The sequence below is a fragment of the Lates calcarifer genome, unplaced genomic scaffold, assembly GCF_001640805.2.
Source record: "Lates calcarifer isolate ASB-BC8 unplaced genomic scaffold, TLL_Latcal_v3 _unitig_1188_quiver_1287, whole genome shotgun sequence".
Taxonomy (NCBI): Eukaryota; Metazoa; Chordata; class Actinopteri; family Centropomidae; genus Lates; species Lates calcarifer.
The window spans coordinates 1-14,129 of NW_026115346.1; the positions used below are offsets into that span (position 1 = coordinate 1).

Here is a 14,129-nt window from a genome sequence, read left to right on the forward strand (position 1 = left end):
AGTATGTGGGACTTCCTGTTTGCAACACACTTTTCCTGTTGTGGCTGATATTCTCCTGAGCTCCTGACAGCTCACACTCAATTATGACTTCTGGATTTAAGGGATCCAGGCAGCATTTCATTTTTATGATGACACTCCTCACTCTTCATAGATAAGTGAAATATTTAGGTCATTTGATTGCTCATGTTCTTTTTGTATGGTTCACTTATGAAATATGCATTTACTGGCATAAAGAGTCCAAAAGAATTCAAAGCCACAACACACATGGGACGCGAAGGCACTGTGGCTTACTGATATCTGATATCTATTTGCTAGACGCCTTTGTAGACACGTGTGTAAAATGAAAGGATTCGTACTGATTTAATTTCCTATTTCTGTTTCCCACTTTCTCTAAAGCCTCGTTTCACTGCAGCAAGAGGACTCTTGCTCATATTTCAACTCATACATGGGATGATAATGCTGCCACCACCTTTCACACTTTACTGAAGCCAGGAGTCCACTGTCACACAACCTTGCCACCTAGTGGAGCTCTGAAGGTTAACCTCCCTCCTGGTCAACAGAAATCTCCCACACAACTACCTCCTCATCTGGGGAGATGCCTGCTCTACAACATTCCCTTCAGATCCCATTTATTTTTTACCTGCTGAAGACAATATAACACTAACCAGCTTTGCATATACATATACAGGTATTCAGGAGTCTCCTGGATCTTGCAGAAAGGGGGGCTCGTCACTAGCAGGTCACAGAAACTGTTCTTCACCCAGCATATGTGTGATATACTCCCATGACCCATGTTTTCATGTTAGAGTTAATGGTGTGCCAAAGCAAGAAACAGGTCTCATCCAACAAGAAGCAAATTGAGTCACACAGGAGAAGTCACTCCGCAAAAGAGACTGCACAAACAAGAGGAAAGCAGATGGAACTGTCATCAAATGGTTCTCTCTCTACAGTTACACCAACAGCAACACATAATGGTAAGAGTTAAGTTACAACTTTAAAGTGGCTTTCAGTCTGCTCAGTCATTTTTGGTAAAGACAGTCAGCTTAAGCTAAGTTAAGTTTAAGCTGAGTTTGGGTATTTAGGTGCTTTCCACAGTGGGGCTGCCTCACAACCACAACAGACTGACTAAGTGGAATGTGATTTATTTTCCTCTCTTGCAGGCACTTTGACAAGCCAGACACGCAAATATACCAGTCACAACTGGGAGTTCTTGGTGGCTGTCCTGGTAACAGCCATCTCTATCTCCATTATCATCGCCCTTCTGGCTAAATGCCAGGTGGTTCGGCGCTACTTGGCCAGCTACCGGCACACACGGCTGAGGGAGGCAGACACTGAGCGAGACAGACACTGTCAGCCAGTGTGTCCTGACTGTATTCCACGAGGTTTGTTTTTGGTCCTTTTTGTTTTTTTGTTTTTTTTTAAAACAATCAATTTTTAGGACTCATATAGACATAACACCATTTTTCTTTATGCAGTACTGCTGTACTTAACACTCAGTGTGTACAGTCTGTTTGCATTAAGCATTGAAACAATGGTCCTTTACTGGTGTTGACCGTAAACATTTAGGAGTGCTGAACATCTGCCCAAAAGCTAAGAAATTTACTATTCAGCTACCTCTTAGTTCATGAGAGCCTTGATATTTGTTTTTCCTAAAACTCGTACCCTTGGGCTACACAGGAGGTGATGCATTTTCTGTTTTACAGAAGTAGCACCAATACTAAGTCTGGAATAAGTTTCAGAATGCAAAAATAACTAGAATTGCCACTTCACTGTTGTATGCCTCCACCAACTGGTCAAGTTGCAGGAAATATGATCACAATCTCCCCCTTTCTACAGAACATCACAGCAGGATGTCACTGTGAAACTGACCTTTGACCTTTTGGAAATAAAATGTCATCACTTTATAGTTTAATCCTATTAGACATTTGTGTGTCATAATTAGTTTATGAATTCCTGAGTTATGGTCAAAAACACCTTTTGTGAGGTCACAGTGAACCTGACCTTTGACCTTTAGTCACCAAATCCTAGTTCATCCATGAGTCAAACATTTGTGCCAACTTTGAAGAAATTACTAAGGCATTACTAGCACCATGAGAATGGGATGGACGGATGTATGGACAACCAGAAAACATAATACCTCGGGCCACAACAACAATTCAAAAGTGTCCTGTTTACCATAGTGTGTTTAGTGACTGCTTAAAGCTGCTGCACTACTACCAAATGTACACGGCAAACAAGTTAGACTAGTCGGTGAACATAGTGGACCATTTAGAAAATAAATAACAGTATAATTAGATATTTCCCTCAAGAGTTAGAAGAGACCATAATGGAGCCATAGGAGACCATAAACATGTGTATATTGGACATGATTCAAATTGAATGCTAATGTTGCTGTATGCGTAAATAGGTGATGGTCTTAAGTCGTACACCTTGTTGTCCTGCCCCAAAATGGCCAAAACATTAATTAAAGCAGTTTTAACACCAAACAATATCACCAAAGGTGTCACTAACATCAAGAACAACAAATCAGCATGCGCATTATTCATGCAACTGTAAGGTCCTGTTCACATTTTTACACAATGTGACTTGCCTAAAAGAACAGAAATGCAGCTCAAACTGAAAAATACTACAGCCTACAGAGTCTTATGGCGAAAAAACACAGAAAATGTGACTTGCATCAATGATGATTTTCTTTAAGACACACTCTGTTTATGAGCTGATAAAACAATAATCATTAAAAGCTCATTTGGAAGCAAAATTTCTGTCTAATCACACAAATCCAGTTCATTAGTCACTGTTCATGAAGCAGTTCAAGGTTGTACATCAATGTGATGTTACAGAGTACCACTCTCCATCTCCTGTTTACCTATGGGATACAGTTTTTTATATTTGTAAATGACACCGTCAGTTAGAATGATATATAGGTCTTACCTTTAAATGGTTGTTATTCATAATGCAGTACAACGCTTGTGTTTCTGTTTCTGTTTCCAGGCCTAGAGATGGAGTACGGCATGCACATCGGAATAGTTGAGAGGGCTCACTGTCCCAATCACGTGGGCGAGGAAGATGATGACGGCTTCATTGAGGACAACTACATCCCAGCCAGTGAGAGAGCGAGGGCTGAGAGAGCAGCAGAGAACATGGAGGACCCTGAGGAAGAGATAGACGAGATTGAATTTACCATTGCGTAGTAGGAGTGTCTCCACACCTTCTCGGCTGAACCACCAATTCCACTCCCACCTTTTCCTTATTTTTCTGTTCATTTGAGTTAGAACGATATAGTCAAGTCACAGATTTGGAGATTTGGCACTTTGTAAACACTGGTTGAGAACAGGACAAATGCCAGTGTGTCAAAAGCGTCTTAATTTTAAGGCAGCACAGAAGTGCATTATTATGGCAGTAGTTCTCTACATGTTGTCTCAGGACCCACCAAAATCCCCATGAAAGAGAATTTCAGCATAATCTCAGGAAGGTGAATATAAATCGAGTTGGTGGTGCCTTATTTATCATTAACAGTAAATTATATGTTTCTTAGCTTTAAGTGATAATCAAAGCAGTGAAATTGTGTCCTGAACAACAAAAGTTTTAAAAAGAAGATAGTGAAAAAGAGACCAAAGGGTCCTCTATAAATACGAACATTAAAGCAACTAAATGTAACACTTGATGAGCAGCAGCAGCCTTCATTCACGTGTGGTGATTAAATCTGTTGGGCCCCGAGTCCAAGTGCTTAAGTGGTTTTTATTTACAGCAAACGAAGTCTGTCAGTCTGTGTAGTCTCACTCGCTTAATGGAAAGACACCAAAATGGTGCATATTACCCATGACCCCTGGCTTCCAGAGTCAGAACTGCTGTTGCTGTAACAAACACACCAAACTCTGTGTGTAATTCTTGATATTTTCCAAGTTTCCTCACCAGCTATCAAATATGAACATTGGTTCTTGATGATTTTTAAGTCTTTTTTTACTGACAAACTACACTACAAACTAGTTTGGCATTACTCTTGAAGTCGCACGGCCTGATTCCAGCAGTTTAACTCACTATTTATCACTCAGTCTTTTTTTACTGATTACACTACAAACTACAGTTTGGCATTACTCTTGATCTTGCGGGGCCTGATTCCAGCAGTTTCAGTCACTAATTATCACTCAGTTAGTGGGAGTGCTTACCAAAGTTACATAGTGCAGGAACAGGCCAGGAACGACGTATGCACCATTCTTCCGAACAAATCAGTGTACCAGTACAACCAGTGTTGCACTGGTACACTGAAAATGATTCTGATTCTGTTATTTTAAGATGTAATAGTTACATAATGTTGTTTTAACCAATCACCTTTGTATCTGACAGTGTTTGGCTGCGCTGACTGGGAAATTGATTTGTTATTTTTGTGATAAAAGTCAGCCAAAAATATCTGTGTATGATTCAGACAGATAATATCAGCTGTGCTGTAAACAGGAACATTTCACTTTGCAAAGTCATGTTTTGTCAGTGACACGTATACAAATGTGTGTGTGCATGGATGTATTCGATTCAAGACTAATTCATGCTGTAATTAAAAAGCCTATTTAACTGTTCAAAATGTTTGAAGAGTACTCTGCAACTAAGCCATGAAGGGACACTGTGAGGCTCTACAAAGTTGAAGCCAATGTTATATGAAAGCTTTCAGACACAGTTGCGTACAAGAGAAAATACTACAACACATTTTTAAATTACTATCTTTAAACTGTGCTGTTACACCATCACTTTTCAAAATTTGGATACAACATGTCATGAAAAGATTTTTAAATGTAGGACTACAGGGGAAAAAAAAGTATGGCAGCTGCTACATGAAAATGTAGGGCGGCTACACCAAAGGTGGTGCTTGTAATTAGTTACTCTCCACTCATAGCTGCTATTTTTAAGATGCTAACAATAGAATGGATATGTGGATGCATTAAGTACTTCCCCTCTGTAAACTCAACATGCGGTTTGGTCAGGAACTTGTGAACGGCGTGGCCTTAATAAAAATGCAGTTCTAAGTAAAAATCTAAGTCATGTGGTCTGTGTGTCCGGTCAAGGCCGTTTTTAGACCCAAACAATGAACGTAACTTCAAAAGAGTATGGTTTCACCGCCGTTTGGTCCCGTTTGGCTCATTGGTCACAAAATGGAATCACCACACTCACCTTTCTTTTTAAACTTTACAACACTGGTATCAACAACAGTAATTAAGCTTGACAGTGAGTCTCGAAAAGAGGCCTGGGGCGTTTCGGATCCTCTGAGACCATCCAGCTGATGAGAGCGGTCTGACAGGTCTGTGTGAAGCTGTCAGGCGAGGAGCTCCCTACCCGGAAACACAGCAAATCAAGTTCACGTAGGCGAGCCGGAGTGACACCGGAAAAATGTTTCTACCTTCAAAATAAAACTACAATTTAACACTTTTGACCTCTGTGGGTGTGTCACTTGATCCAAACTAAAAATCAAAGCAAACTACCAATTACGATGATTTTATTGAAAAATAAAATAAAATACTAAATGAATTATACTGTACAATTGTAGATTTTCACAAATAAGTAGGCTACCACACTGATGAGTAAATGTAGCCTAAATGTATTACTCAGTAATGGAAGAAGTATTTAGAGCGTTTACTTAAAAAAAAAAGTATAAATAAAAGTATATATCCAATATATAAGACTGGCAGAATAGGAAATTTTAACAAAATTTACCTGAAGCAGTAGCAGAAATGAAATGAAATGAAATAGTCAAGCAGATTGGGCCCTTTAAGGAGGGTGTATAATATAATACAACGTATAATATTTTATTATATTAAACAATATCATGTTTAATGTTATGGTACAGGTTGAGCACATTTTCATACTATTGAATACGACATATTACAAAACTGAAATCATGTAAAGCCCTCAAATCCCCGGCATCTAACAGACGGAAGTCGTATTTCTTTCATCATAACCGACTTGACGCTCCGGTCCGGAAAAGCAGCGAGTTGCAGTTAAACGCAACGACTGAAGAGAGTGGAGGAGAGGAGGAAGGAGGAGGATGATGGGAGCGAGTATTACAGCGTATAAGTGACCCATATCTTACAGTTAGACCCACATATTATTATCTAGGCTAGTTCTTGTACTCGAGGATTTTTCTCCACCAAGATGTCGGCGTCTGCGATATTTATCCTCGATCTGAAGGGAAAGGTAAGTTTGTAGTGACTTGTTGGTGGGGAAGTTGACATCAGGGTTACTAACCAAGCACCTGCTACAAAAGAAGAGTGTATTAGCTTATATAAGGAACAAAAATATCTCAAAATTGAGGGATTTTATTTTTATCGGTGGACTATAGCAACTGTAAAGCACATGACAGATGTATTTCCTGACTAACTGACAGTATGTGTCCTTCTAACCCTCATATAAGACAGAGCAGCCAGGAAGAGGCTCAACTTGCTTAACTCGTTTCACTAATGTCTCAGTATACACAGAGGGCTTGTTCTTGTGCAGCGATGCAACCTTCATTGTATGTGATGGGTCCCATTTCAAAGTTAAAAACTTTACTCTTCGCTGCTCCAATAGGTCACCCCATAAAAATGTCATTTGCTTATGCTCAGTATCGTTTTGAAAATATCGCCAAAAATCAATATGGCAAAAAAACATATCAGTTCCTTTTAGGTTACGTTATTTAGAGCTGAAATTATTAGTTGATTAATTGATTTAAGATTGTAACTAAGGATTATTTTTATTATCGATTAATCTGTACAATATTTTCTTGATTAATTGGTTACTTGTCTATAAATGTTAGGAAATAGCCAATTATTCTAGTTATAATTTCCCATAGCTCCATTCAAAGTGCTTGTTTTATTTGACTAACAGTTCAAAAGCCAAAGATATTTAGTATGTGATCTCGTATGATAACATAACATAACAAAAACATCAAATCCTCCTGTCTGGGAGGCTGACACCAGCAAATGTTCAACATTTTTTCTTGGAAAATGACTCTAAAGATTAATCCTTTATCAGAATAGTTGCCAGTTAATTTTCTGTAGACTGTGTAAATGTTTAATCCAATAATTGCTGTAATATAATTATAAATGGAAAATCTGTAGGACTGTTGATCATCCAAAACAAGCAGTTTGAAGATGTCACCTGGGGCTCTGCAGTGTTTTTATGGACAGCAGATAAAAATAGAAATTAGCTGGCAGATTAATTGATAATTAAAATAATCAGGTGCATCCCTGAAAGTGTAGAAAATGTTTTTGCTCTTCTGGTTTGTTTCTGCACCTAAATATGAAAATATTTCTCTCTATTTGAAATTTAAGGAATGTATACTACAGTATGGAGTGAATAAAAGAGGACATTGAATTTTCCCAGTTTCGTATCCCATCAAGTTTTACATCTAAACCTCACAGGGTTAATTTATTTGAAGGCATGAAAAGGAATTGCTGAAGAAGCCTTATATGCTAGACAATACCCATCAGGGAGTGGGATCAGTCCCTCATAGCCTAGATGTCTGATTGTACAGATTAAAGGTTTTCTTTTTCTCCCTCTCCCTATCTGTCTATCTCTGCCCTGAGGCAAGTCAGTAACTCTTCACCTTCAGTCCTCTCCCTCCCTCTGTCTTGACCAGGCGAGGTCCTCTGTCCTCAATTACAGCCGCGGATGCAGATAAAAGAACTATTTTAGTGTTCCTGTGATTAAAATTAAAATGCAGTAGAGGGTGAAACTATTCAAAATTACACCATAGATAAAATAGTTGTACATAGGCAGTCCTGAAAACATTAACCAAAACCAATCATGCACAGATAGACAGGTCACTCCAGTGCACACATTCATAGACTCACGTGAAAGGACACAGCTACTGCAGAAGCCAGTTTCCACCTTTGCCCTTTATCCCTCTACCCCCTCACCCCCCCTCAAACTTGTAGCTCCTGGGCACCAGACTGCATGCTGCATGCTGCTGGGACCTGCTATGTAGACTGAAATGTCAGGCTACTGAAATCAGCATGGCATCATTTGTTCCCAGTGCCTCCCAATAGAATTTTTAATAAGTGAACACGTTCAAGCAGAAGTTTTGGGGTTGTCACAGGTAGCAGCAGACCTCATCAGCTGGATACATAACATGTGGTGAAAGGAAGATTCTGGACTACTAAGTTTAATAAGGGTTTTTAAGTATACAGCTCTTAGTCTTACTCTTACTAAGGCTTACTCTTGCTCATTTACATTCTAGTGTTGTTGAATGTGCACTGACCGTGATAATGAAATAATTACAAAATACAGAACTGGCTAATTTTAATGAGTTTAATCACTTATTTTTAGCCATGCTAGCAGCATGATTTTTAGGATGGATGGATGTTGGTCTGTCGGTTGAGCCACCACTTTGGGCCAGAATGAAATATTTCAACACCAGAAAATGAATCCTAATAATTTTGACAATCCCCTGACTTTTCCTCTAGTACCACCATCAAATTGACATTTATGTCATTAGATGTGCTACAGACATTCATCTTCCCCCCAGGATTAATTGTAATGACTTCACTGTGACTGTAGATACTTGTGCTGTGTCTGATGTCACTCCCTGTTTACTCTATAGTGGAGTGTATTTATTGTTCATCATTTATCTGACTGTCCTTGTCCTGAGTGTGTACATGTGTCCACTAGTGCCATTAAAATCCCTACAGTGGAACAAAAAAGTAAAGTACTACGTTTGACATACAACTGTGGCTCTGAGTGAGCTACAGTTCTTAGTTTTTTTGTATTTTGTAATTATTTCTTTTTCAGGAATGCTGTACCACAATTATCCACACTAATACTAATTATAATTACTAATTCTCATCAGTTTGCTCTATTTTTGAGAAAAGACTACTGCAAATACAACAAGCCTCTAGCTGCTTTTAAAAAAGAGGCACTGTGAGCATACACAATGTTAAATGGCTGCAATTGATGGACCAACTCAGTGGCATCTTTTTGAATCTTTCAGTGTGCCAGTATTTCATTTACAACTAAGCTACTGTTAACTTCATAGCCCCATCACTCTAAAACATCATTATTCTGCTGTTCTATTTTTCTGAGTGATAATGGAGTTCTGTTTTCAGATTTGTGATGTGATTGTTTTCCAAGCTGTTGATGGTGATACAAACTGGCACCAGCTTTTTAGACTTTTTTTCTCCTCTTGTTTGCCTGCCAGTGATACACTGGGTTTTCTGGTTGTCATTTGGCTTTAGAGGTCAGCAGCGAGTGGTTCCTATTGATTCCACTCAGTCACTGATTGCCCTATGCGTCCCAATAACAAACTTTCCATAAATCCCTGCAATGATTTTCCCCTGATGATTTTTAAGGCCATCAGTGCTTTTAATAGAAAATATTTTGTTGTTGGTGGTGGGTGTTTTGCACCTCATTTAAAACAATGCAGCAGTGGAACATCATAGTAAGAAATTGCAATACACCAGTAAAAACTGCAGTTTTAAACTATAACTTCTTAAGGGCTACACCACTTCTCTTAGGGCTGGGAGGTATGGACAAAAACAATAAATAATGTTATCATTCTATCGTCCAGCTCCTATCATTCCTCATAGATTTTTTTATTAAAGTCTGTCTGACTGACTGTATGTCTTATTTTTAATCTGTTTTCAGTTTTGATATTTTATTCCCTTTACCCTCATTAGGTTTCTGCAGCTAAAACATGCCTTAGTTTTGATATTTAATCTCAGTCTCATATTCTCATTATCTTTTACACTTGCCTATTTTTTATTTTTACATAAGGGAATTTGAGCCCCTTGTTATGTGAATGTGATGTATAACCAGGTTTCAGGGTCTAAAGGAAGGACGTATGAGATGTAAAATATTTGTAATAAATATTTGTGTATGGCAACACAACTCGCCAGACTATGTATGATATTTTAACTTGAAAGACACATTCACAGTAGACTTGGATTATTAAGTAGCTGTGCTCTGCTTTGGGGCATGAAATATGCTAACTGTTTGTGTGAGGTGTTCTGTTTGATGTGCTCTGCCTGCACTGAATATACTATGCCATCTGATGTGTTCCTTTTTAATCTGAGTTTAACTGACACACATTGGAACCAACATGACATGACAATGATGTGTTGACTCTTGAATATCCTTAAGGTGAAACATCCAGTTATCAGCTGTGGAGCTGGCTGACTGAAGTGGCTCCAAGAAACAAGGGGCAAAAGAAACACACATCACAATACTCACAATGGAGGATTAGAAGGAGCCGAATAGGGAGTAAAGCAGTCAGAGAATCCCAGAGAATGACTGGAAAACAGTGAGATTACTTGATTCACTCAATGTGTTCTTTATAAATCATTTCTGCCAACTCACAGGTTTCAAGTGTGTGCATATGACTGTGTACCACCAACATCCTGATCTTTACAAGTGATATTTTTGTGGCATTGTATTAGAGGAACCAATATGCAGTGGTAGATTATTGCTTTTTAACCCCTTGCAGTGCTCTGTAGGCCCTGATGAAGTGCATTGTGGTTGGCAGATGAGTGTTTTGTTGTTTTGGACCATTTTTAATTAATCAGTGGTCCATTTTATAAAGGGCTGCAACAAAGAGCTATTGACATAACCAATTAATATGTTTGTTTGTTTTTTTTTTAAATCAATCAGTTAATCATTTATTCTACAAAATGCTAATTGATAGTGAAAATCCATCTCAATTTCCAGACCCCAAGAAAATGTGGTCATATTGTTTATTTTGTCTGACCAACAGTTTAAAACTCAGATATTCATGCAACATGCAACACATTATGCACATGTGTTGCATGTTGCATAACACTGTGTTCAACAAGTACTGTTCAAGTAAATCTGCTGATCTCATCCTGTTCGTGCCCTGAAGAATCTATTGCAAAGTTGCCACTGAAATCTCTTTCTGTTGCAATAAACAGTAACATTAATGGCAGCGACAGAGTAAACTCTCAGTTCAGATTTAATTTGAAGGATGTGCACAAAATGAATCCCTGGTCATTTTTTTACAGGGGCCCTTAGTATTACAGTTCTTTTTGATACAAGGATTTGTCTATACCTTATTCTCTGTCTCTGGTGACCTCTGACCTCTTCACTCTATGGTTTCCGTCTCCTCTCACAGAAGCTGAGCAGTGGCCTGTTCATATCCCTTTTTCTCCCGCAGATTACTTTATGTTGCTGGAATTTCCTTTTTTTTATTTCTTATTTCCTCCTGCCTTTGTTGTATCTGCTGCTGTGTGACCCCTGCTCAACACACTCCTCTATTAAAGACGAGGGGAGGCTTTGTGTGTGTGTGTGTGTGTCATCTAGATCCCTCAAGCGTAGAAGCTTTGATCTCTTTCTTCACTTCACTTTGTGTGTCTGGACTGTGGCAAGACTGCTGACTCATCTTGTTTTGTGTGTGTGTGTGTGTGTGTGTGTGTGTTTCCATTAAAATAAGGGGGCGTGGTGGTTTCTCAGGGCTAAATGAAGCAAATCTTGTCATTTCTGTGAACCCTGTAGGCTGATTAGAAATGTTGTCACACTTCTCACTTGTAACTTTATATTGTTTCTCTCTTAGTTACAGTCCCTAGTGCTAATCAAACATATATCAAAGTAAATGTCTGAATGTCTTAGATTCATAGAGACTCAGCAATTTGAATTGACAGACATATAGGGAGAAGTCTGCTAAAGAAAAGCCAGAAATAACAAGTTCTCTAGTGACAACAGTCTCAAAAGAACAGAAAGTTTGTAGTCATAAGAGTCTCTACTTTCAGTATTGGGAAAGGCTGCAGTCATACATGTTTCCACAAGTAACTGACTAGTTAGTGAGCTACAGTTACAAACCCACGCCCTCCTGTTATTGCAAACGGGTTCTCGTTTTTTAGAGGGTTGCAGAGGATGAGTCATAATACACGAAAGGGTATATGTGCAAAATTTTCATTTCATATTGTCATCCCTATAGCCATGCTGTTAGTGTGGTTAAAAATAACAGCACCTGTTTTCTTGCTTGGAGACATTAAACAAAACAACTTAATGTTTTTAACCATGTAAGAGTAAATTCCTTTTTTTTTCTCCTTTACAGACGCCTCAATTTTCACAGTGTCTTTTAAGTTTTAAAAATATATACTTTTTGGGCATTTTGCAGTCAACAGCAAAGGGAAAGATATGCAACAAATGTCCCTGGCCAGAATTGAACTAGGGATGTTGTCATTTCATGGTATGTGCCTCAGATCACTGGGGTTCACATGTTTTCTAACTTTCAACCAGTGGTTATGTTTATGAAGTTTGCACACCTTTGTTTGCCATAATTTAAAACCTGAGAATCTTCTGAGCCTTGCTAAAGTCTGCATAAGCTCTGATACCTGTTTCATGCCAAGAAGCTGGTCATTCATCATTCATTGCCAGATATTCAAGCTGGAAACACAGTTTGCCCATTTCGTCAGTGGGCGAACTTGGAAAAGGGTTTTTCATCCCTCTAGGAGGTCGAGGTTTGTAGTCAGCCACTGGTTCATGAAGCATCTTTAAGGTTGAGTGCTCAGGTTTGGAATCTCAGCCAAAAACTATAAATATTTAATGTCTGGATAGTGCCTCTATAATAGTGTCCACTGTCTATTTTGTTCTTTCTGTCATGCATCCAGGTGCTGATCTGCCGCAACTACATGGGCAACATGGACATGAATGAGATTGACCACTTCATGCCCATCCTGATGAAGAGGGAAGAAGAGGCTGAGATGACGCCGCTGGTCAGCCATGGCTCTGCACACTTCATGTGGATCAAGCACAGCAACCTTTATTGTATCCATTTGAGTTCATGTCTGAATAATTTGCTTTGCAAGGAGCCTTTGCTATAGTAAGCAGAATTTGAAAATCTGTCTGAATACATCAATTTACCTTAGTAGTTTTTAGGGTGATCGGCACTCCTACTCTTATCAGTCATGGGTATTTATTATAATATCTGTAGAGAAATTTGTAAATATGCACTGTGGCATAGACTTGCAGCATCTAATACATATACCTGAATGGCTTCTTTTCTGATTCATCTGCTGATCCAGGCAGTCCTGTTCTTCAGGTCTCTGCAGCAGTCAGCCTCTGAGCCTCTGTTTTATCACATCATGTATCACAGCCAGTTGAAAAATTGAACACAGATTTACTATGATGTGTTATGCACTGTATATGCTCCTTTTTTCATTGCGAGATTGGGCAGTCAAACTTCCTTACACATTATTAATTCAGCATGATATTGCGGTAGTGAGTAAGTGGTATTCCCAGTGCACTGCATTAGACAACTGAGCTATTTTACCTCCCTGTGGCCATGTTCTCAATTGCTTGCAACTGTGATGCACTCTGGTAACTTTTTTATTTCATTGCATTCATCTCATAACCACCCACAGTATCTGAAAGATACTCACCACGTGGCTATATCTTGTCTATTTCTGATTTAGACCAATGTGCATGTTTTGTCAGCTCAGATTTTCTGCTTTTCACTTGTAGATACAAAGTTGTTTCTTAATAGTCTTTTCTTCAGTGGTCGCAATGACCAAGAAGAATGCCAATGCTGCTCTGGTGTACTCCTTTCTTTATAAAATCATCCAGGTAAGTCTGGTTTTTTGAGACATTAGACCAAATCCACCAAGAAATAGTTAGACATTTTGGAAAATACGCTTCTTAAATACGCTTATAAAATAGAAGTCAAAAAACAATAAGTTGCCGTTTTAGGTATGTGGTATGTGCTGGACTATTTTTTGGCCAGGAGCTGTGACTACCTGGAGTCCTGCTGTCACTGTGACATATAACATGTTAATTAATGAGCTTTAGAGGTACTGGGAGGTGGCTTTTGTTACCTTTGGACAGAACCAGATTAGCTGTTTTCCTCTGTTTATAGTCTTTATGCTAAGCTAAGTGACTGGTGGCTGTAGCTCCATATTTACCACGCAGACACTGGAGTTAATAATCTCATCTTTCTTTTGGGACGAGAGCAATTTCATAAAATTAAAACTTATTAAATTTTTATTAATTTTATTACTTATTAATTTTCTTAAATTAAAACTATTCCTTTAGCTTTTACCCATGGGAATGGGAAGGGAAAGCTGTGATGCTGCCCCCTGATGTTTGTGTTGAAATGTGTTAACAATCTATCAAGCACACGGCAGGACAGGACTCCAAATGCAGAACTCAAACACAAT

At 38.7% G+C, this 14,129-nt stretch overlaps 2 protein-coding genes across 2 annotated transcripts in view; both read left to right on the top strand.

The window, feature by feature from the left end:
• Positions 1-200: 200 nt before the first annotated feature.
• LOC108887044 (leucine-rich repeat-containing protein 19-like) lies at positions 201-5,027 on the top strand. Its single transcript, XM_018682212.2, has 3 exons — positions 201-974; positions 1,161-1,382; positions 2,992-5,027. The coding sequence occupies exons 1-3, from the start codon at positions 785-787 to the stop codon at positions 3,189-3,191; spliced, it is 612 nt and encodes a 203-aa protein (XP_018537728.1). The 5' UTR covers positions 201-784; the 3' UTR covers positions 3,192-5,027.
• Positions 5,028-5,970: 943 nt separating this feature from the next.
• LOC108887045 (AP-1 complex subunit mu-2) overlaps positions 5,971-14,129 on the top strand; it is a 28,455-nt gene continuing 20,296 nt past the window's right edge. Inside the window, exons 1-3 of the mRNA XM_018682213.2 lie at positions 5,971-6,180; positions 12,585-12,741; positions 13,472-13,539. Coding sequence (XP_018537729.1) covers positions 6,139-6,180; positions 12,585-12,741; positions 13,472-13,539 — 267 coding nt within the window. The 5' untranslated portion in view covers positions 5,971-6,138. The remainder of the gene's footprint in view (positions 6,181-12,584; positions 12,742-13,471; positions 13,540-14,129) is intronic.

Excerpts from the sequence above, each read along its gene's own strand:
- LOC108887044 (XM_018682212.2), top strand. The coding sequence starts at position 785 with ATGACCCATGTTTTCATGTTAGAGTTAATGGTGTGCCAAAGCAAGAAA. Across the intron at positions 975-1,160 it reads ACCAACAGCAACACATAATG|GCACTTTGACAAGCCAGACA; the intron begins GTAAGAGTTAAG and ends CCTCTCTTGCAG. Across the intron at positions 1,383-2,991 it reads TCCTGACTGTATTCCACGAG|GCCTAGAGATGGAGTACGGC; the intron begins GTTTGTTTTTGG and ends TTCTGTTTCCAG.